The sequence below is a fragment of the Apus apus genome, chromosome 2 (genome assembly GCF_020740795.1).
Source record: "Apus apus isolate bApuApu2 chromosome 2, bApuApu2.pri.cur, whole genome shotgun sequence".
In the NCBI taxonomy this organism is placed as follows: domain Eukaryota; kingdom Metazoa; phylum Chordata; class Aves; order Apodiformes; family Apodidae; genus Apus; species Apus apus.
Window position 1 is genome coordinate 24732348 of NC_067283.1, and position 24759 is coordinate 24757106.

The 24759-nt window shown below is 40.2% G+C and overlaps 1 protein-coding gene across 2 annotated transcripts in view; it reads right to left on the bottom strand.

The window, feature by feature from the left end:
• Window positions 1-1193: 1193 nt before the first annotated feature.
• CALCR (calcitonin receptor) overlaps window positions 1194-24759 on the bottom strand; it is a 149479-nt gene continuing 125913 nt past the window's right edge. For both annotated transcript variants that reach the window (XM_051612072.1, XM_051612073.1), the window contains exons 9-13: window positions 22396-22456; window positions 22229-22295; window positions 19620-19838; window positions 13018-13059; window positions 1194-7036 (exon numbers count right to left, since the gene is read on the bottom strand). In XM_051612072.1, coding sequence (XP_051468032.1) covers window positions 6815-7036; window positions 13018-13059; window positions 19620-19838; window positions 22229-22295; window positions 22396-22456 — 611 coding nt within the window. In that variant the 3' untranslated portion in view covers window positions 1194-6814. The remainder of the gene's footprint in view (window positions 7037-13017; window positions 13060-19619; window positions 19839-22228; window positions 22296-22395; window positions 22457-24759) is intronic.

Genomic DNA, 24759 nt, shown 5'->3' on the forward strand with positions numbered 1-24759 from the left:
ATTCTATAGAAGAGGTTGAGAAAATGAACATCAGAAGGTTGCTATCAAAGCAAGCAGATAATTATGTATTGCATGCATTTGATATGCTCATCTTTTTAATATATATATAAATATGTGCAATTTAGGCAGTCCTTTCTGAACCTCAGCTCAGGCTCAGCCTAGTAGCTGCCTGTCAGCAAATGAGTTGCTGAAGGTCTGCATGAGGTGCAGGAGCTGAATCCCCTCCCTGCCCAGCAACACTTGAAATTGCATCACTTGAACCCCAGCTGGAAGATTGGGACTATAGATGTAAAGTCTGTAGGTATTTTATATTATCTGTGTATGTTTAAATATATGTGTGTGTGTAGTCACTACATCACAGCACACTAGAGGGTTCCCAAAGACAAGGCTCTCTCAGGAACAACTGTTGAACATTTTTCCTTCTAATACTTCAAAATGTTTTAAGTATTTTGAAAAATCCAGTAACCGGAGGGAAGAAATTTGTTAGCTCATGGCTGAGCACTATTGCAAAAAAGGAGATTTTGTACAAAATTCCTGCCAGAGAGCAGAAAGCCAGGGCAGTAATTCAGGAATACATGGTTTGGAGGGAGCAAGGGACAGCTTTTCCCCACTGACCTTTGTGGAAACTTTGATCAGGAGGCTTGGAGGTGGTTTACTGTCAACTATAAAATAATCTGAAAGGCTGGGAGTTTTTACCAAAGAAAACATGCCTGGAGGAGAAGTCTAAATTCTGAATATAGGAGTCTAAGTCTGTCAGTGGCAGCTTTGATGGATTCAGTGAGGCTACCACTTTGTTTACAATCATTTTTCAGGAGCACACAGTAAGTCTATGGCATGGGCACGGTCCAAATGTAGGTCTGCTGAGTCCATGCAGTGCAGTATCTTAACCACAGGTCTTGACTTGATTTTAATAGGTATTTCTGTGACCTTTAATGTTGTTGTGCTACTAGCTCATTGCTGGGCTTGTCAGAGACTTCAAGAAGGTTCTTGATGGTGTGAGGGTTATTCAGCTGTTTAAGAACTAGTGGGTTGGTATTCACTTAGATCTGTTTACCTTAAAAGAAAAAGACATTCCAATAGTTTTAAAATGAGTTTGAGTTTTCTTTAATTGCAAAAATAGAAGCCTCTCACAAAGCCAAAATTTCCTGAATGCAGAGTTCTACACCAAAGAAATTGCATGTAAAATGCTCCTGTGCAACATGTAAAATAAACTAAGTGGCAACTGACTGGCACCCAGCTCAACACAGACCCCACCAGGCATTGCCTGATCCAAGGGCTAGAGCTGACCAAGCTCCCCAAGGTATCTGAAATCCCTCTCCATGACTTTGTCTTCCTCTATCTGCTGCAACAAGATGTCAGAGCAAGTCTTCACTTCTGCATTGTTTCTGATCAATATCCACAGTTCTCTGGGGGAATGACCTGAAAAGATCCAGCAGCCCCCACATTTTTGCAGGCCCTGGGGGGACAGTGGAGCTGCAGGGGCAGTACCAAGCATCCCCTCTCTGACCCATCCATAGCCACTGCCATTGGTAAAACAGGAGCTGTAAAAGGTGAAATCCTGGTTCCCACACAACTCAAGCAACTGATGCTTTTGATTTCAGTAATGTCAAGATCTCACTCACAGCTTCAATCAGTAAGGTTTCTACATGTGGTGAATTATTTACAGCAAGGTTCAGCTTATGTGCAGCATACAATGCAACAGAACAAGTGGTTTACAATCAGAAATATACATCTCCTGGTGCAGAAAATCACAAGGGTGTTTTTCTGGCACAAAACCACATTACACAGTAAATGTTAAAATACACAAATAATTTCCTGGCATATATATAAACAAAGGGATAATGAAATTAAAGCTGTGTTTTTATTCATATCAGTAATAAACAATGAATTTGTAGCTTATGACTGTTCCTCAGATTTGCCAACATGGGAAGTCTTCCTACGTGTCAAGCCTTTTTTGAATTTTGTGAGTCATGCATTTCAAGCATAATCAAATAACTGATTGCATAAAACCTTCCTGTCATGATAATAAAGGAATATTTTATCTAGACATGAATTAAAAAAAGGAAAACTTTTTATATACACAAGGAATAATTTAAAATATGTTCAGATTTTATTGTATATGTTTTGATCCCTGAAGATCTATTGCTAATTTAAAAAGATTGTATAAGCTAAGCATAAAATATATGTTATGTTTCTTTGTCCTGATTGCTTTAATTTCTTTTGCTGAAATGCACTGTTGGCAACTGATGCACCATTCTGTGCTCAGGAGTGTTTGTGCTTGTGTCATGTAATACAAATGGCTAAAAAACAGGGACCTTTGTTCATGGTATCCTGATGTGTATGAAAAACTGATATCAAATTACTTCTACATGGACTATAGCTAGAAAGGAGAAAAATGTAGGAACTCAAAATTGCCAGTCTGGCACTAACATTAGCTCAACTTTTTTTTCGTATTTATTTATTTATTTGTTTGTTTGTTTATTTATTCCCCCCCCCCCTTATGTGGCTAGCACTGGGTCCAACTTGCACATGTTTTAGCTCAGGTCAAATAACTTTCTGGTTAAAAAGGCTCGTGTTTTTGAGCAGTAATCAAATAACTATGCATATTGAGCTTCATGAAGACACACTTGATGACACACTTGACTTTTAAAATTCTAAGCACTGGAAATGCAGTTAACTTCATTTTGTTAGTCTTTAGGATTTGCATCTTTGAAAAATGGCTCAGATTTTGTCTATTAAGGTGGGTAAAGGATGGAGGAGAGTTCAGGAAAAGAGGCCAGAAATGTACCACATTTGTGTGGTTGGTTTTATCCCAAAACAAAGTTATGTTGCTACATTTTAAACACGAGTACTGTGTAACTGGCAGACTTTTAATTAAGGTAGTGTTATTCTGTTTAATATAGAAAAAAATGTCTGTTCTACCTCTGCTGCTATTTTATTTCAACTAAAACATAGTTATTAAGTAAATCAACTAAAAAGTATTACTTTCGGCATCCCATGCCACATCAGGTCTTCTAATTTGTGCTGTGTTTCTGTACCTAGTAAAGAATAACAACAGCATCTTCCTGATAGATGTAGTGTTAAAACAAAGCAATCACATAAACCTTCTGCCAGAGCAAATGTTCACTAAAGTAGATTTTCATGTCTTGAATGTGGCATATGAGAGGAAATAGATACTGCAGAGGTGATGAATCTAAGGTTGGTTTCCTCTTAACAGACACCTTGATCTTACTGACTTAAGTCTCAGCTTATTTCCTACTTTTTGATACAGAGATACATTAATTACCATTTCTTCTCTTCCCATGGAATGTATTAGAGACAAAACACCCTGCTGCCAAGACATTGTAATTATTGTGGTCATATCAGCATTCCCAATATTACTTTCTCTAGTGCTGGTACTATGTATAAAGCAGAGAAGTGGAATTTACCTTATGTGTGCAATGACTACAAATCAACTTGAGATGACACAAAAAAGCATTATCCATTGGAAAATATTTTGATTAGAAATTCTTAAGTACCTCTAAAACACAGCCTTTCCTGCAAAGCCCAAGGGTGATGTTGACCCTCAACTCATCATGTATGTTAGACCAAATTTTTAGTGGCTGCAAATCATTATTACTCCACTGAAACTAAAGCTGCCACAAGCGCTGGCATAAGAACATAGTATTTCCACCACCTGAAGCTCAAAGTGGGACCCTAAACCCCAGATCCTGAGTTTGGCTTTTCAGAGAATTCTACTGAACAAAGCAAGAAAATATTATTAGGGAAGAAAGAAAACAATCACTACAATGGCAAAGTGTTTCCATTTTGTACATCCACATCAACATAAGAGATTGTAAAACAACTTGCACTTATATGTTGTAAACACGTACATTGTTAAAACCAAAATGTTCATTATTAAACTCCCTGTATTATGCACACTTCTTTTACAATCAGCTCATTTGTGTCTTTGAAAGCTAAGAATGCATTCCATAGCTCTCCAGGGAAGTGTGGTGTGCCCCAAACCTATTCAGAAATACAGCATCCATAGCAGAGCCATGTTACAGTCTTTAGTGACTGAGTCCTCCACTTCCCATTGTTCACTGGCAAAAGTAGAAATAGCAATATGCAAAATACTGTTGTCTGAAAAAATAACTGCCTTCATATTCCTCTAAGTATGAAAAATAGGTATGTGGCTTGAACAAATACACAGGATCATATTTTCTTGCAAATGTTCCCCTGGATTAGACAATCGATGATCTGCACCATTGGTGGACAGTTAATTACTGTTCTCCAGCTCCTCCCTCTGGTTCTATGGTCTCAGCCCCAGCAGCTCAGTGCTGCCTCATGTATGGGTACTGGGATTTAAGTCCCCTCTCAAAGAGCTGAGTTTATACCTATCCTTCATGAGCTTATTCCTGGAAAGGACTTTTCCAGCAATACGGTGACTTGTGCAGGTAGACACGTAGAGCAGACCACCACTTGAAATTTACAGAGTAAAGCTTAAAGTCTAGCTGTGTCAGTGAAGGATAAAATTAGCATGGCTGGACACAAAATTTTAATATGTTTTAAAATCCTGAAGGATGTAAATTTTCTGCTGTTTTTGAGGTCTACACAAACTGTGCTGCATAAATCATTCCTGAGCACTGAAGAGGATTCTTTGCTGCTCTTCTAAGTCAATGGGAATTTCTCTGCTAATTTCAATATAATATGAAATATATTATCATGATTTATGGCAGGACTAGCTTATGTCTTTCTATGGGACTCTCTAAAGTGTGTTTTATCTTGTGGCATAGAGACTGTCTTGCAGTCCCTCCTCAATACACCTGTGGGGTTAGAGCCCCTGTCTGGAACCTCCAAAATCACCTCAAAAGAATTGTCCTTTTGCTCAAGTGCCTTATTTCAGTTTTTCTCTTCTCCTTTACTATCTGACAAGATCTGGATTTAAAACTATTTTAAGCCAAAATATTTTAAGTACCTTATGCAGTGCTAAAGAGAAAAGAAATTATACATGAAACAGCAGCAAGTAGATGAAGGAAAGGAAGAAATTTTACAGCAGCAGCAGAAGACCCGCATGAATGTGTCTGCAGTATAAAGGATGGCATTCTGTCCCTTCCCATTCACCTGCCATGTAAGAAAGCATTTTTACAACTCCCAGGTCAATGCTGGTACTTAGACATTTGAGATGAGCAAGTGTCAGCACTGGCACTTGCAGCTGCCTCTTCCTCAGACCATGTCTCCCTGCTTGGTGTGGGGTGCAAGCATCAGATGCAAGTGTACTAGCATGGAAAACAAGCAGGGACTGATAGCTTTCCAGCTTCCTTCAAAGCTAAAGACTGTGATGAATACCTTGAAGTCATTAGCATTTTAAATATCGCATGGACATCTCAGCCAGAGGCCAAGGTGTGGGAAATATGTAGGACTGTTATTCATCAAGATGCAAGAAGCAATGACAGAATTCATCACATACTTTATGCATAAAACTCCAATGGAGTCCCAGCCCTGCAAAACTTTCTTGCCACTGCTGTTGTTGCTTACAGATTCTTTGCAATTAGCTTCATGTGGGAAATTCATCTGTTTTATTTCTTTTGTGCTTTTGCAGAACTTTTGCAGTGACAGTACTGTAATGTCCAACTGCAAATCAGCTTCTTCCTTACCTGGTTTCTGCCTCAGTAATCACATAGACACTCCAAGGATGCTTTGAATTTGTGATTAAAGGTGCTTATTACTCACAAAACAGCACACTCATCGTGTTTTCCTGACAAGAGACTCACACATTAAAACATCACCTTCAAGACTTAGGGACTCAGAGCAGCAACCAGATTTCTAAAATAGGTGCTACTTGTGCATTAGTTTTTCATTTCTTACCTGGGATCCTTTACTGCCAGGATAATAATTTTATTATGAGGCAAGTATTCAACTAGCATTCATTTCAGAATGGCTATTAATGAAATTATAATTTCCAAACAAATGTCACTATTTATTCAGAGTGGAAGAATTGTGCCTTAATGATGAGTTTCTGGGCAGACTAATAGGGTGACAGTTTTTCCTATAAAGAAATATTCTTGGACTACCAGTATTGTTAAACAAAAACTATTTTAAGGTGCCTTCAGGACTTGTGTGAGGCAGCCTAAAGAACCAGTCTCTTTCTCTGAGGATGTTGTGATCTCAGTATACAATGTCTATTTTATTTTCACTTGTTTTATGCACTTGCTAATGGAATGGTACTATTTTGGGATATCCTTTGGGGATGCTAATATTTTTGGTGATCCTTTTGAGATCATCAAGATTTGAATACTTTGGAGTTGCTCTTTTTCTGTTCACCTGTTTGATTTGTCTTACAACATGCAAAATATTTTAAGAAGTCATCAAGCTCATTAAAAGGGGAAAAGTAAAGGACTCCAAGCCAGCTACATCTTCTGGAAATTGACAGTTCAAAATCTACTGTTAAAGAAAAATAATGAAAGCAAAAATTGCTGAAAGTTTCCAATTGCCACATACTGGTTCTTTCCTTCCTGTTTATCATGGGCTACCTGGCGCTGTAACTACTGTTGGTCACTTCATATGGCAGGTATCAGGAGAAATGGAGACGACACAGCCTGGTGGGCAGGTCCATGTTCACTCCCTGCTGCAGCACACAGGAAGAAAAATGATTCCTAGGTCTGTGCCAGACTCCCTCTACACCATTGCTGTCAGAGGCTGATGTGGTTTGAATATGATGTGTCCTTTCACCTGGCATCTCCCACAGTGGTTTGGATTTCCACAGTCCCACCCTTCTTCCCACTTTGTTCACAAGCAGAATGTGGAATTATGTGTTTGCAATGGCTGGTGCAAGCTAGGCAGATGTCTCCCCAGATTTTAATGCAACGAGTTCAGAGTCCTCTATGTGTCTTCCATTTATCTGTTCATTGTTGGAGTCATGGTGGTACAGGAAAACGGGGACCTCTGTGATTGATGTTGCAGTGTAGGAGGTAGATCGCGTGGAACAGTGTTCTCGGCGCCTTTGGCCCCACTGGGTTTTGTACTGTGTCCATTGCCTCTTCAAAGCTCCTTGTACCTGTTAAAGAAACATGTAGTTAGGATGAGGCATTATTTAAACCCTTATCACAATTTTTAAATTTGATGCAGGAAATCAGAAAAGAAAAGAGAAAGAGAAAGAGAGAGAGAAAGAGAGAAAGAAAAAGATAAACAGAGAAAAAGAAAAAGCTTCAGGTCTACTTCCTTCAAGTTCAGTCTGCCTCTCTTTTCTCCTTTTCTCTTCTGCTCCAGAAGCAGTTGCTTGTCTCTTGGCTTTAACTCCCTCCCTGTCTACCCTATGGCAGCAATCGAGTTTCTGCAGTTGTTGCTGCTTATGAAGAGTATGGGTTAGCTGTTCCCAAAAGAGATAAATGGGGAACAGATTGCTGCTCGGGAACCTGGTAGGATGCTATGGCAGAGGAGGGAAAAGGAAGGAGGAATGGGGATTAAAGCCCATCTAATGCTGCAGCTGGATCCTTGCCTCTTGAATGCATTGTGATCTCTGAAGAAACTAAACCTTAAGTAAAACGGACCATGAATGGAAAAGCTTAAGTACACTTCAAGAGCCTGCCAGGGCTAATTTTGTAGAGGGAAAGAGTTGGAGGATTAGTACAGATAAACAGAGATTTAGTCCGGTAATTTAAGAACAAGTTCTGTGCTGGCAAAAAAATAGCATTGGTCATAGCCCTTTGCATAGAACAGAATTTCAACCTTTGGACATTCATCTTGGAATAAAATATTTTCTTTAACATTTACATTAAGAGTTACATATGGTGCTAGGATATGACTTAAGCTATTCAGACTTGTCAGAGAATAGGAGCCCTTCTTCAGCTGCACATTCAGGCATGCTGGCACGCACTAGCTCCTTCCCAAAGGAAGCATTGAGACATGAATAGGGAGTGGGTAAACTCTGGCTCTGTTCATTCAGGTAAGTGATTCCAACCAGCAAAATGGGAGAATAGGAGCAGTTTGCCATAATAATCTGTTGTAAATGAGCCCTGCTCCAGAGGAATGCAGGTGCAGGTGAGGCACTCTGATGACAGGAATGTCCCAGTTTCTGTGCTCCAGTTGAGTTGGATGTTGCATGTCATTTTTGCTCAGGGAGTAGTCTGAAGTCACTCTCTAGGCTCTGTGCAGAACAATATATTTGATTCATGTAGATTAATCTAAAACACTTTAATATTCCCCAAATCTCCACAATTCTAATCACTTTATTAATATGTATATAGTAAAATGTTACCTACTCACCACCCACAGCTACTGACAAGAAGCTGTTTCATGCCATGTAAGGACAAGGCTTCATAAGGAATTGCTACGAATCTGAGATGCTTACTGAATGTACAGCAGGACTACGCAGCATGCCAAGAATGGATATTTCAATTGCTTTGGCTTTTTATTTTTAATCCAAGACACAATCCAAGGTATGAGGATTGATGCTATAAATCCTGACTCATGCAAGTAGTTGAACTGATTCTGGTATGACTACTTTCTTGAGTAAACAAACATTTCCTTCCCTAGTACTTTAAAGCTAACTGACAATTATATACATGCACATTTTCCAATAGTAGCTCTTTTTTGCTATTGTTCAGCAATTACTATGTGAAAGAGTAATGCAGTTGCCACACATGATATGGAAATATTACATAAGGTAAACCCTGTAAATATCTTAATCACTTTAAAATTGCCTTTTGATGTTACAGTGCTCCTTATGGATGTTTTAGTTAAGTCACCCAAGAAACTGTGGGGAGGGACTGGAAGAAGAAAACTTCAGAAGGATTAAGTCACAGACTTTCCCTCATACCAGGCTGGGCAGTGACTCCTGCAACCTATGGCCGAACAGAATGAGGGTAATGCAGAAATCCTGGGTGTGCACAGCTGCTCTGTCTGGCTGCAGCCATCTCTCCAGAGCTGCCACTGCTGCCATTAGTGGCTCCAGACACTGTGCACCTCTGGCCATCACCTTCACCCTGAAGCAGTGAGTGTGTTTGCATTTCACAGCCGTTCATCCATTCAGGTTAATCTCAGAGTCTTTAGTGAAGGTGGCATGAACATACTCTTACAGGTTTCTTGTTGCCCTCCTATTCCCCTTTCCCCTGCCCCCTGCCCAGACCCCAAGGCTTTGATTGCTCTTGCATGGGGAGAAGAGCTGCTCTGAAGGTGATGAGCTCCTGCTGAGACACAAACCAATAATGGATAGTACAAGATGCACTTGAGTAAAACAATGTGTTAATCTAGGTATCTGCCATGATTCCAAGGATCTCAGATGATAATAATTGAGTGCCAACTAAAACTGTTCCTGCAGGGATTTTACATGTGTAAGCAGCATTACTGAAAATCACATGCACAGCCAATAGTGTGTGAGTGACCAAGGAGGCTCCTGGGGACCAGGAGGGGCAGGGTGATGCCTGCCATGCTTTCTGATGTGGTAGCTGATGGAAGAAAGTAAAGACTTAAGAAATGAGGAGTTTATTTACACTGCTGCTCAGGACTTACAAGTTTTTCCTGTTCTCTATTAGTCATTGAAGCCTCTTTGGCACTCAAGATATGTGGCTGTTTGGTTTGTTTGTCTGTTTTTTTTCCAAACAGACTTTCCATTTTGTTGGCCAGCCTTGCAGTCTAGAAGGAATCTCAGGCCTGGAAATATGCTCTTGTGAGCAGATTATTTCAGAGACCTTGTATCATCTGCACAACACTGTTTTTGTTGGACAGTGAAACTGCAGTGCTGCTGGACACTGAGATTTTATAAGTAAAAGCACAAGAAGATCTATAATTTTAAAAGTTCAAAACAAATAAATTGTTTATGTATTCTTCCACATAAATGCAGGCATCTGTACAGCTTCTTATTACTATGGGTGCACTTCTTTCTACAGATTGGCTCATGGTATAAAGTGAGGTTGGTGCAGTAGTAGGTGATGAATGCAATGTAAAATACTGTCAGTTGGTACTGAGCTTAGCATTGTTTGACCTGGCTAAAGTTCACGTATTTCAGCCTTGAAGTTAAATATTGCAGTAGGGAAAAGTAAATCCAAGAGTAGCTGTGCTCTTGTGGCACTAAAATTCATCTCCCTGCTCCACACTGAATTTTCTCTTGAGAAATAATTTTAAGCTCTATGGCAGCGATACAGCAGCTTGGGAACAATCTCCCACCAGGACTGTAGGTTTGGTCTGTGTCCTGCTGCACACAACAAGACTGGGGGAAAAAAGCTCAGCTCAGGTCTCTTGGGCATCCAAACTCAGAGCAGTGCTCCCTTTGGAAGGACTTAATATCTTGGCATTAGTCTGTTGTTGCTCCTCTGTAGGTTTTGTGCTTTATATATCTGCACCTTGTGTAGCTGCAGGAATAAATGGGACTTGGAGGAAAGGGGTCATAAGCTTTTCATCCTTTCTTCTGGCACAGGCCCCAGCACAACTACTGTTACATGTAACAAGAATATGTAGTACATATTCTTGTTGATGTTTTTTGGTAAAGTGCTGATGCAAGTAGCACCAAACTGTCTCTAGTCTGTATTACAGGGGTGCCATTTTTTGACTCTTTGCCCACTTTAATGGGTAATTCTAAAAAACAAATTCCTTATTGTCTATGAAATAACATTTCCTATAAGAAAATAATGAGAGGGTTTCTCAGCATCCCTGCCACTGACCAATTTAGATAATCTGCAAGTCTGAAGAAGCCACAACAATTTTGAAAATGGGTGTAATGGAGAAAAGTATCCAAGCACCAACAAAGATCACTCTCAACATGAGTTTGGACTAGATGATCTTTCGAGGTCCCTTCCAACCCCTATGATTCTATGATTCTATGATTCAGGGAAACCTGAATCCCCATGGCTGTTTGTTCTTACTACTTGACATAGATTAACACTTCTGATCAGCCACTCCACCAAAGCGTCATTAATCCTACCTGCAGTCTGGAGCTACCCCAAGGTATGCTCCTTGTAATTACTTATGGGGACAATAGAGTCCAAAACTGAAAGCCACATGTCAATATCAGATTTATTTTTATCTCATTTTGGGCATCATCCTTTCCAGATGTGTCCCCTTAGCGATGGCTCACTGACAGTTCAAGTAGCTAAAATGCATCTCCAGATCAGAGCCTTTCACATGGAAAGAGGTCTTTTTACAGCGGGCTGCCAGATGTGTCAAAAAGGCTTTTGGAGGCTACTAGGGGTTTGGTGACTATTGCTGTTACTCAGAATTTGGTTCTAGACTGTGCATCTTTAGTCCACATAAGGAATGACTGGCTGCTATCTCTGCTTCCTAACAGCAGCTCAGTCAATGCTGAAGTCCACAAAATGCAGTGGGTCTCTGAGGCTTGATGTCTGAATGTCATTTATGATATGGTGTATTTTCTTAATCCAAATACATGTATTCTAAATTCTAAATTAAACGTAATGCAATACTTAATGAACAAAAAAGAACTGTGTATTTTTTTTTAGACTCATTTTCTTTCCTGGAATATGGCTTTTGGTTTCCTAGCTTGTACACTGTAGTTCATGTGACAGATAAACTCATTCACACACTGCAATCTAATTTTGAATTAAATTATACATGTGGTCTGCCATGATATTGGCAAGCAAATGCTCCAGATATATTAATTATTGCATAACTTGAAAATTGTATTCCTGGAGTTGTAAAGTTGGATGTGCTTTTCTGACATTGTGGCATTGTCAAAAACACTTTGGAATTAGAGCTATTGGATGAAACATATCTAAGAAACAAGAAGCCTTTAAGATAAGATAGTTCATGTTTCCAGTGCATTTTCTTGCTGCCTTTCCTTATTTTTAGCATTGCTAGAGCTTTTAATCTAGGCACAAATTCATATTTTCATTTGAGCGGGAGATTTACAGAGTACTCAAACTTTTACACTAAAGTTATAAAACATTAATCAATTTTTTGTTTGGCAAAATCTAACTTCAAAAATTGTAAGGTAAGGCTGGGGAGAATTAAGAAGGAAGAAGGCAATGTTCAAGGCCAAGATTTTGGTCTAACATATTGTTTGAAGGCAATACAATAACTTGATTCAAGTCACTATTGAAACATCGCTGTGGTCACATAATTACTGGGAATTTGCTACTTTCTAGTAATACACAGGGATAAGGAGGAGCATGAATATCTCCTTAGGGTGACATATTGAGTGTTAGCATCACAAGGCTTGCTCTGTATCTAATCCATCTGCTCTGGATTAAAAGTTAACTTTTAAAAAGACTTTCTAGCTTTCCTAAGATATGCTGTGTTTTATTTTGCTACAGTTGAATGCTCCTGATATATTGAAAATGCATTTATCTGCTAAAGGAAAATGACTTACTGTAGGGACTTCAACGGTTCTTGAGAAAATTTAAGGTGCTTTTAAATTTTATTTTATTAATTTTAAAATGTAGTCAAGTGGACCTAAAAACAGCTGTAGATATATAAAATATTGATCCAGCTCTAAGAAAATGGGAGACAACTTTGCCTCAGGGGCTTTTTTTTTTTTCTTCTTGATTTCTATGTGAGAAACCCTGACCTTAAAAAGGCCAGTGCTAATCCTAAAAGGAGTGAAAATAAGCACATTCCTCCTCACTTCTCTGCCCTGGCAGTGCTCTGGGGATGGCATCTGTCAAGGGTTGGGGCCTGAGGGCAGCACATTGCTCTTCAGAACAGATCCCCAGAGATCTCCACAGCTTCTTATGGGGCATTGTGAAGCTTCCTGCTCTTCTGGGGCAGGAAGTGAAGCATTTTTCTCTTTTACTTAGACCTCAGTCTCAACGTTGCAGGCAGCAGAGGGAGAGTCTCCTGTCTGTACCTCATTTGGTGCCATCTGCTTTGTACTGGTAATTCTCCTGATTCACTTGCTCAAAGCTATTCAGGTCACGCTCTGGACAAACATTTAAAAAATGCACACTGCTGCTTGTGTACAGAGAGTGAAAACTAATTTTGTGTGGTGACAAACTTTGTAGCATGATCTGCTCCATTTCTGCGCTAATGAACAATGAAGTAACCATTTTTCAAGTTCTGTTCGTTTGTTGTATTTCACATGCTTACCTCACCATTGAAGAAGCAGAATATAGTTGCCACAAGTAAGCCCTAAGAGAAAGGACAAGAAAAGAGTTTAGAGATCAGAATATATACATTTTGGTGTTGTTTGGAAATTTGGAAATTTGGACTTGGTGGATACAAGACCAAAAAATGCTAGTCCACTTGCTCTGCATCACAGACACTTCACCTAACCTCCCCTACTTTCACAATTACATTATTACACTGATTTTTTTCTTTTCAACATGTTTTACAATTTTCTTCTGAATTACTAGCATTTATAGATTATTTTGGCTATGAAGTTATTTTTATACAAAAGGCCTAGAGAAGGAAAATTAAATGGTATATAAGGTAGTTGGATACTTAGCTTACACTGGAGTACCACACTGCCACTGACATTGCTGAAGAGATGGCAGAGGAATCATGTCCTGCATTCTGCCACTCATTTGTCAAAGTGCAGTTACCCAGTTAAAAGTGTCTGCCAAGGAGAAATCAGCTGCCCCAGGAAGGCTTTAAACTGAACTGGATGTCAGGATAACTGAACTTGTACGTGGGCCATCAAGATGGATTAAGAGGATCTGAGAAGAGGCATAAGTGGTCAGAAAAACAGGAAAAAAACCCCACAAGCACAGAGTCTGCCATTCAGTCATGTAGTTATTACATTGGTCCATGTTCTAAATCACACTTACTCTTATTAAAATGGCATTACAAAGCCTCACTGGGAGCCAAATGCCTTCATTTAAAATTACTTAAAACAGATATTATAAACAAAAAGTATGGCAGCTTGTGAAATTGAGGGAAAACTGCAATAAAATAGCTTGTGTTCCCAGGGACTGCTTTGAAGAGTTTTACAGCTGTATCTTTTTATAAATCCCAGTTCAACAGATTACCAGTTAAATTGTAGCTAGCACTTTGCAAAATGTCTTGGACCCTCATGTGTATATTTTGGTCCAGAAATGTATGGTAAGCAACAACTGTTTTAATGAAATCCTTCTGTATTAGGGACACAAAGGCTGATTTGAAAACATGCTAACCACCTGAATTCTGGCAATTATTTTACTCCAACACATTTTCTCTAATGTGCAATGTGTGATTTGACATGACTTCAAATATAAACACAGCATGTGAGAGGAGGAGGAAAGGTAGACATAGTGAGAAAAAGAAAGTTTATTTTCATGTTTTAGAAAAACAGTGAGTCTTCTCAAAAAGCTCAAATCTCAGTATAAAATATGTAACGTACAATAGGTGGAGCATAAACTCTGGCTTGAGAAACACTACAAGGGCAACAAAAACTCTATGCCTCTAAAGCAGGAATTTGCCAGACCACAGATTCTGAGATCAAAAATTTATGCAAGGAGAGCAAATGCATCACTTCCCAGGGCCCTTATATTGCTTGTTCTCCTGTGCTGTGTGTGCTACATTAATTGGCACAGTCTTGCAAAACATCTGCTGTTGAACTGCATGGTACATGGTTACAGCAGGGGTCTCACTATTTTGCTAAAGTGTGTTGTTATTAACAACAGTCAGCCAGTATGGAAAATGAGATGGATCTGGATCTCCTCTGGGAGCAGAAATGCTTGAAGGACAGTCCTTGTGAGGCACGGCAGATATGAAAGACATCAGGAGGAGAGTCTGTTCTTCAGTGAGAGTGTTCATGGGGAATTTGGGAACTGCAGTCCACCTAAAGGCAGAAATTGAACCTGAACTATTGAAAGGAAGCCATTCTTCATTTCAGCTCCTGTATATTATTCAAATTCTTCTGGTACATTCTGCAATTGCTCTACATGCCTTCTGTTGAAGAGTGTAGTTCCCTTAATGAGTGTTTTCTCCAGACAACTTCTGAAAGAAAAGTTAAAGAGGAAGCTATGGTGGTGCCTCATATCCCTTCAGTCACTTTACTGGTCCAGAGTGAGCTGAGAGCAGATCTGGCTCCTCATTATTTTGAGACCATGGATGTTGGACATCTGGGTGAAGAAATTTTCTCTAGTTTGTCCCATATATGTCTCATTGCTCTTCTTCCACCACCAATGGTTCTCTGGGCTCTGTCATTGAGGTTTCTGTTTCTATTTTGAGTTCTACTTCTATTTCTTTCATTTTATATATAAAGCTTTGTCCATAGTTCAGAGTATTTCAGCTGTAAAGTTATAGACATATCAGTAGCAGACACCAGCTTTGTGTCTTCAGAGGCAGGAGGGCTTGGGGTGATTAATTTACAGTGTCTTCCATTGAAGTTCCAGTAATTTGTTCAGGTTAAAAGAAACAACTAAAAATACATATGCAGATACTGCAAATTTACACAGGTTGCTGATACTTCAGTTGTTTGTCTTCTAGATATGTCTGCATAAAACTAACAAAGTGCATCTAGAGATGCTTGTTTCTGTTATTCATTACCATATCTATGGCCTTAGTCTCTGTTCTAGTGACACACTGTTGCTGTTTAGGCTCTGGTGGGGTGATATATTCATTACTGATGGTAGAAGGTGATGGCACATGTAATTGTACAGATGGCCATAATATAAAAAAAATGAGCTTCTGATTCTCTGTATATGCTTTGGTCCATGTCCGTTCATTTCTCACTTCTGGATCTGAAAGTCCAGGTCCTTCACTGAAGTGTTTCCCATTTCCATCTCTCTCATTCCAGGAAAGATACAAAGCTTTGAGAAAAACAGTACTGTGATCTTCATCGTCTTAATTCCCAGCACATTCATACTGCATCTCTGTGGTAAATGACTGCATTATAAAGTAGTCATTTATGTTAGGCTAAAAAAAAAAAAAAAAGTGTCTGTACAGGTTTTCCTATCACTGAGGTGAGAGATTGTCATGAGGGCTGAAGATGGCAGTTTACCAGCTGCAAAATGAAGATGATATCACATCAGCCAAAGGACACACTTTGCTGCTCCTCTTGCTTTCTGCTGTAGGTTTCATTACTATCAATTTGTACATGAATTTTTCATATAAAATGGCACTTTAAAGTGTCCATTTTTTTTTTTTTTAATTTCCCCTAACTTTTATTGGGTTAAAATGTTAGAAAATGTTGAAATTACTAATAAGGTAAAGAAAAAAATTGACCAGAAAATAGAAAAAAACACTTATGTTTCAAAGCAGTCCTATGACCTTAAATTTGCACAGACACAGAAAATGTTTCCGTCTTGTTTGGTGTCACCGAGATTATTTATTTCCCCTTTAAATGGAGAAACAGATGGAATTAATATCTTCAAAACTGCACTGAAATATCCTACTATTTTTAAAATACTACTTTAAATTTTGTTCAGGATGAAGTTGCACAGAGAGTTAAATGCACAACTTAGAGGCAGGGTGAATATATATGTGACCCAAATCCAAGCCTAAAAAATACAAAGTAACCTTTACACAAAGGTGGCCCCTATGGGCTGGATCTTCCTCTCTGGCAGAGGCCTCTGCAATGAACAACATCAAAGATCAGAAGCTGGGATAATGGGATATGCTCACTGGTAGCTGACCCTCTGAGAGAAGCTCAGCACAGCATCCCAATCTCTTTGCAACCTGAGACCCCCCAAAAGATGATCACTGGCAGGGGTGCAGACAGCCCTGGTGAGGGTGTGAGGCAGGAGCCACATCCCTCCTGCCCTCTCTTGCTGCAGGGATGAGTGCAGTCAGGAAACAAGGCTGCTGCTGCTTCACTCCTTTGCAGAAAGCACCCTCTTTGCCCAGGTGCACCATATAACCTTCACTGTGCAGCACAAGGGGACTTTCCAGGCTTTTAGGTGACAGAGGTACTTTTATGCCAGACATGTACGAGAAGCCTGCGCATCCTGTACTGTGATGTTTCACACCCTGAGGAAGACTGCACTTTTCATGTGCTTTCAGCATCTTCTAATGGGCTTTTGAAAGTCAGGTCCTCTGGGAAAATCTGCAACTTGCTGGCTGTTCTGGAGTGCAAATGTTTGTTTTGTGGTTCCTACTTTAGGAGCTCTTTAATAAACTAACTGCAGGTTCAGCAATGCACTTACAGCATCCCACTCAATGCATGTTATTCCACTTAAGGGCTGAAATATCTTTTTAAGTTTTTTTTTGCCTGGTGCAATCTTCACTTCAGCCCAGTCTGGAGACTGAAGAGCTGATATTGGTGATGGTGAGGGGAGATGCTAATCTCTACTTTTGCAGGATCCATGGGAGGCTGGCTGGCTGGGCAGGAAAAATGTGATGCTTTAGTATTTGCAGCACAAAACCTGGTCTTCATTTCTATTTTTTTTTTAATAATTTACAGACCTACTCTACGGATCTGTTAAGAAGAATCTGGTCTATATGGTGAAACAGACACAAGCTAATACAGGGGAAGTGGACATACAGTGTTATTGAATTGCTCATAAAGTCACATTAAAAAAACCCACTTCTGCTTAAAATGGTGAGCATTGATAAGAGTACTGCAAAAAGAGCAGGACAGTTCAAAACCAGACTGGCCTCTGTTATATGAAAATGACTTGAGCAGAGGAAACCTAGCAAGTAATATCTTGCTGTGTTGTTTTCCAACTGAAAAAAGCATTCTCTGAAAGAAATAGCACTAAATCATTTATTGTGGGAAAAAATTCTTTCTCGTCCATCATCTTCAATCCTCTGATTTTTACAATAGACTGCAGTGCTTGTTTGCACCATTTCTGTGTACATGGGTGATGTAGCTAATATACCAAACCATTGTGTTCACTTAAACCAATGATGTGTTGTTGAAAACCTGTCTCTGTTTCTCTTATAGAAAAGGCATAAAAATGCAATAATTTAACCAGTGCAGCAATGGAGAATATATTACATTTTCCAGAAAAAAAAAAATAATTAATTGCACCCACAATGCTTGTATATGATTGACGTGTCAAGGGATGCAAAAAGTAATAGACTGCTGCTAGTGCAGTTTATGAGAGCACAGTAGCTGGCAGGGAAATACAGCTGTTACAGAAGCTAATACAGTATCTGCTAATTGCATAGTCAGTCCGAGAAGAAAATGAGCACCAGACGAGTGACTATGTAGCTGGCTATCTTAAATATGTGTATAAGCAATGTCTGGAAAGGATTAAGAATATTTTAGAATACTATTAAAAATCCACCCTAAGTAGGAACAGGAGTGTTACAGTCAGCTGCAGTTAGCAGGGCAGCTGCACAGCACTCCTGAAAGGCCAAATTTATGTGCTGACAGGAAGTAACTGCAGTTACATTGCTGAGGTGTTGAGAGCTCTTTGGTGAGGCCTGCACTGCTGTCCGGGCTGGGGGACAGCTCTGGGTGAGCTGTCACCCCTCACCATGCCCCAGTAGCCTTCTCTGGGCACAGCAACCGTGGGGCAAGAGCAGCTCCAACCATGTACCCACGCCAGCATCCCCCAAACCATCCCCACTGCTGGAATAAGACAAAAGGTATTGCCGGGGGGTAACTGGGGTCAGTCAACAAGCCATGGAGAGACACCCATTCCCAATGAAACCTTGCCTCCTTGGATCCCTCCCTTATCTGATCCCATCCATCAGCACAACAGTTTCACAATACTTTGGTTTTGGTTCCCTTTTAACCCCTGTTTTCTGACTTTCTATTGCATAACAATCATAATTAGGAGTATTAATGAACATAATTAACAATCTTTTTGTCATTCTCTGACAATCTCAAAGGATTTGGAAGATGTGTTAAGAGTAAAGTGATTACTGTAACACTCTGTGTTATCCTAACTTGCTAAAACCGTAAGCAGCTTGTCACCAGAAAACTTACTTGGAGATACTCCTTTATAGCCCTTGGAACTGAAGGAGTGACAATACAGGTAACCACAGAAGAAACAGACTCTTTCCTTTTAAGCAGAACTGCAATATGAGATGGCATTTACTGCAAAAATAGATCTATAACTTCAGTGAATTCTATGCACGCAGTAGCATGCACAGCCACAGTTTTGAAGGGATAAGAGAAATAAGCAGAAAATACAATCTAAGGTGACAGGATGCATACATTTCGATTGCATTATTTATCACTTCATTTAAGGACCAAAGCACCACTGATTTTTTAAGCTGGTTTCTTACCACAACATTAAAACACTTCATGCATTTGGCTTCTGTATGAAAGGAAACAAGAAGTGTGTCACTGTACTTGCCCATGTTGACTGCTACTCACAAATACATTAGAAATCTGGCTCTCCTAGGCAATATAGGACTGGATATATTACAGTCAGTGAACCAGATAACCAAGCAGTTAAAACAAACTAGCAGGAAAACAAACTAGCCTTACTGAATGATACCATATTTTCAAAGCATTGATGAAAACAAAATGTCAGTGCTATATTTTAATTTAAACTGTCTAAAATAGAATTTTAACTCCTAAATGAAGCCTCATTGTCTCTGTCTTTTTTTCTGTGCAATGGCATTCCCTCTGCACAACAGCTAGCATACACAGCTTATTTGAATGCTAACCTCACAGCACCAGTTTCAGTAAATTTGAGCACTTCAACAGAAATCATGCAGTTCTCTTCCAACCACATGAAAGTGGTTGGAAAAAAACTGCAAAACCAGAGTCATGCACAGTTTCAGGGCAAAACAACTGGCAACAGCATCTTTGGCTAAATTAACGGCAAGCACCTCACCCAAGCTAAAATTCCTACTATATAACATACCTGGTAATGCATTAATATATGCATGATGTAGTCATATATTTCTCCAGCAAGTCGGTTTTCTGGTCTCCAGGGAATAATAACAAACTGGATTCCTAGCAAGGGCACCAGGATTAAAGTAGCTCTGACAGCTTTCATATACATGTTGGACTCAGCACGGTGGGTGTCTCTCAGCTTTGTCACCAGAACGCGAACAATGTTAAGCAAAAAGAAAAAATTGACCTGCAAAAGCAAAGCTATTAGAGGTGAAAGCATTCAAGTTAAACAGACATTCAAAATAAAAATATAGAACACATAAATGGCAGGAATATATAACTCCCTATATTTATCACAGCTTATTAGGTGCAGCTGCTTGGGAGTCAGGCCTTGGAAAGTACCTTGAATGTCTTCAGAAAAGAGTTGTTGAGCTGCTCTACATGCTTCCCTTAGGAAGTCTGCCTGGATGTTTCAGGCAGGCAGGGATCAGTTCTATGAAGCACTGACTGTTTTGATACTGATGTGGGCAAACTTGGGATTTCCAGGGAGCTACAAATCTCATTTCCATGTCTAAAGTTTAAACGGAATGGACAAATTGTTGCCTAGTAGTAACCATATCTCTCTTCTAAATCTGAAGGTCACCTAGTTGTCTTGCTTCAGTCCTCACTGAAGGTGTCTGCAGCAAGGTGAGACAAACCCCAATGTATATGGGACCTATGGGAGCACACAATTTCTCTGAGGAACGTGCTTCAGCTCACACTTCAGGCTTGTGTATGAGCAGGGAGTGACGGCTGCTCCTGAGAAAAACCCAAGCTACCCTTTGCCTCCACCAGACTGCATGGACTCTATGGTGCCCTACCCACAGGAAAAAGCTAACATGTGCTGTCTCAGGGCAGAAGCACCAGACAATTGAGAAAGTTTTGTCCCCAACCCTTATGGTCAGCTATTTCTCAGCATGCTGATACTACTCAGCTACTCATAGATGCTGAGGAGCTCAGCATCTCACCTCATTCATTTCTGGAAATCTGACCCCAGCTATGTGTGACCATCACATGGAAACCTGCTCTTGACCCTCATTTCACAGAGAGCTTCTGGTGGGATGTGCTGAAAGGTGGTTAACAAGAAGGGCAGATCCAGGTTGGTAATAAACCCAGAGGGTACCCTGTGGATTTTCAAGGTACTACAGGCCACCTCTTCAGTGTACCCTGAGCACTGCTTCCCCCTCTGTTACAATGATACCAAGCACTTATTTTTCTGAACTTCGTTGACTTTTTTTTTCAGATTACTTTTGTTAAATCAGTATGTAAACTGCACAACTCACATAGATATTTAAATAGCCCAAATTTCATAGACATGAGAAATTTCAGTTGACTCTTTCAGAACAATAAAATACGAATCAGTAAGTTTTAGTAAAGCATTTCATCACTTCTTAACCACTGAGAGGCCTTTCAACTGTTTTGCATTTGTGCTCTACTGGAAAAAATAAATAAAATATTACTTTTGAAATCCCATTCAGCATTTAATCTAAGCCTTAATCTCTGTTCTCCTCTGACTTCACTCACTATACTTAACCTTCACTTTTAGGATTTCTGGAAGCAGCTGTGAAAAGCAGAAAGAAGACTTTACAAAGGTAAAACTCTTCAGCTCTTCTGAGCCAGTCTTTCCCTGTGAGATTTTTGTAGCAAATTATGCAGGAAATTGTGTAGATGTACAGACTCGGAGCATGGTGATAAAAATAAAGGTGGAATGGCCTCTCCTAGAAGCTAGTTGGCTTTACAACAGCAGAAGCAATCAAGGCTGAACCAGTAAACCCACAATAGATGTGGATACTATTGGAACAGCAAACTCTATATGGTAGGGAAGAATTAACTTCTTCATGTTGCTGATGTGCAAGACTGCTTCTCAAGAGAGGGCAGAAAGACTTTCAGGTTTTTCAGCTGCCAGACAAAGGGTAGTTCCTTTATTCAAATGTATTCCCAGCAGACACCACTCTACTTTTTGATCTCTGAGGTAATTACTGCAAGGAAGAAAGAGGCAGTGCAAAAGCTCAAAGTGCATCCTGGGTGACACACTGAGATGAGGTTGGGGTTGGGATGAATAAAAACCTTTCTGCACCTTTCAGGAAGGTCATTGTTACTGTGCCGATTGGCACAACTAGCATATATGATGCCATATGTATACACATTGCACTTTGGTCCTCCTATACTGACAGCTCAGTCCAGTCCCCTCCCTGGGCTGGTTTAGCTCCCTCCCTCCTTACCAGCTCAGTAACCAGCAAAATTTGTGTTGAAGGACGAGCCTGCACTCAGCTCACCCCAGGTAAGGCATAGCTAAATGTCTTGCTGACGCCACCTAAAAGCAGTATGTTTGTCACAAATAAGTTATGCTAGCAGAGAACGATCACACTGATTTTCAAAGTGATTATTTTTACCTCAAAATCTGATTCTTTACTGGGAGGTCCCTTTACAGGCCTTGTTTTTGAAAAGTATTGAGAACCTGTTGCTGTAACACTGAGTAGAGGAAACCTGCAGCTACTTCTCTTGACCAAATACTTTTAAAAGTACAGAAACTTCTATACAGGTCGACAACATTTTTAAAATAATTATCAAACTGTTGATAGCAAATAGTATTCTTACCAATAAAGCTGCCATTACAGGTCCATGAACAATATAGAGCAAGTGCGTGTCGACACTCATCCAGCAGCTGGAGGAGAAATACACCATTAACATTTATTATTAACTCACATAAAATGTATTACAGTTAAATAATGCTAAATTCCTTCAAAAACAGATGTGCTACTCACTTGTCATTGAAGTATTTGGCTCTTGCAATAGCATGAATAGATGCTGGCACTAAAGGGAACCCTGAAATGATTAAATTGATATATCAGTCTTGGTATTTTTTTAGCTTGAATTTCTTGTCCATAAACGTCTCTTGTCCATAAAGCACATGTATGTGAAATCACAGCTTTCAGGAAAGAACTGCAATACCATTTCATTCAGGGGCCTGGCATTACCTCAGTGGTGAGATGCAAAAGGGAATAATGTTCAAGGCAGGCCAAACAGAGTAGCAAAACCCACAGGTCAAGCTCTCCTGGGGCATGGCAAGGTTGCTGCCCGGTCCCCTGCACTGCTGCAGCTTGTGCAGGGAAGGGTTGAGCAGGCAGCATGGGAAGGAGGCAGGGATCAGTTGCTTCTCAGTGTAGTAGTCACTTGGGAAACCATGGACACTTTTAAAACCATGTAAAAATCACTGTTGAGCAAGAGAGAGACAGATTAATTTGCATGCCAGATTATGGAACAATAAGCACCAGACCAAAGAGTTGCTCTTTTAGAGCCTATGGCAAGAGAAAATGTTTGGAGCCAGGAGGGGTTTTTTGGGAATCTAGGATACCTTCTGAAGGTTCCCAGCTTCTGTGCAGCCAAACACACCCCATGCAGCTTTTATCTCATCAGGGAGTGCAGCTGTGGGGACCATAAATCCACATCTCCTAATTTATCTGTGAAGCCTCAGCAGAGGCCACTGCTCTGACAGGGAGCTGACAGGAGCAAATTTGCACCGGGCCAAAGGCTCAGGAACATGACATGCTTAACAGACTGGAAGCTTCAAACTCTCATTTCCAGCCTGACACTAAGAGTAACAATCTGGTCCACTCCTGTCCATCTTCCTACAGCTTGTTTGTATATTGTGTCCCTCTCCAATAGGCTAGAAACTTGGAATCGAAGAGTCTGCACCGTAATACTGACCCTAGTTTGTACAACCTTGCACATACAGACTGCTGGCCAGCGGGGAGATGATCTACTGCCTAGTCTGTCCTGTGCAGAGAGAGAGCTTTGTGGACACCTTTAGTGTTACTACTGCCTGTTCCCTATAAACCATGGGAATTTCTTGTAAGCTTTGCACAGTCTATAATTATAAATAAAAATGTGTGAAAATGTCCTGCTGATACAATGATTAGACACAGAGGGCAGAATGTGGCTCCTTGTTTCTTTGGATGTTAGTGGCTTCATAGCCACTTTTAGAAGAGACAGAGAATCCTTAGCCAAATTATCAGCAAGCCTCACCTCAGAGCACATGCCAGCCAAGGTTGGAGTGAGAATAAGGTCAAAAATTTTGTAAAGAGGAGACTCTGCTTTCTCCAGGTATCTTAAAGCAACAGCTACTTTACTGCCAAAAAGAGTTCTTTCTGCAGTGTACCTTAGGCAGACATGCACCTGTATAATAAACTGGTCTATCTTCTCTTGAGGAAATCTCCTTCTGTTAGAAAATGATTACTTGGCCTTTGGCTGCAGAATGCCTTTTTTTGGGTGATGATGTACAGTAGAAAAACAAAAATCTCAGAACAGCAAGAAAGGAGCTTCCATCCTCAGGGTAAGTTTATGGCACCAACAGTTTGAGAAAATCCTCCTTTTGGTTTGGAAATGGAGCAAGTCTGGGTCAGTTTTGTTGACAAATAGCTTGAAGTTCAATTTTTAAGAGGACCAGGACAAGAGCTGCCTCAGGCCGCACTCCCCTAAGACCAGCAGCCCTGCTGCTGCCAGGCTGTCCTGTGGCCAAGGGGGGTGGAGAGACTGGATCAGGTGAATAACATTGAGAGAATAACATTGATCATTTGAGACAGGTCACCTTTCTCCTGCCTCCCAAGTAGGACAAGGCCTTTCTGTAATAGCAAAATGTCTTCATCTGAAAGCTCTGGCCTGGAGTATTGCAAGTAGAGCACTCCACATGATGCCAAGGGACCTTTTTTCTTCTGCTAAATGCATTAGCCTAGAATATTTGGCTCAACGAACTCACAAGAAAATCTTAAGAACATGATGGAAAGTTTTCATTACAGGATAAGAAGCTCATGACTATCTACAGCTCAAATTTCCAGCTGCAGGCTGGTCCACTGGGCTGGATGTTGCTCTTCCCTAATAGAGGGCCAAAAGAGAGGCAGTGAAAAGTGGAGCACCAAGAAGGCCTGCTGAGTTTTGGTGGCACAAGATCTGTCACTCCAGGGGTCCCACCTACACGTGCTGAGCAGCAAGCAACGTAGAAAAGGTCTCACCCCAGCCATCCCAGGAAAAGGTATGAACTACCCATTTAGGTCATGCTAGGTCCTTTGTGGCAAAACCTGGCAATTATTCTTAATTGTATTTCCAGTTGCATTTGGAAGGCAAACTGTTTC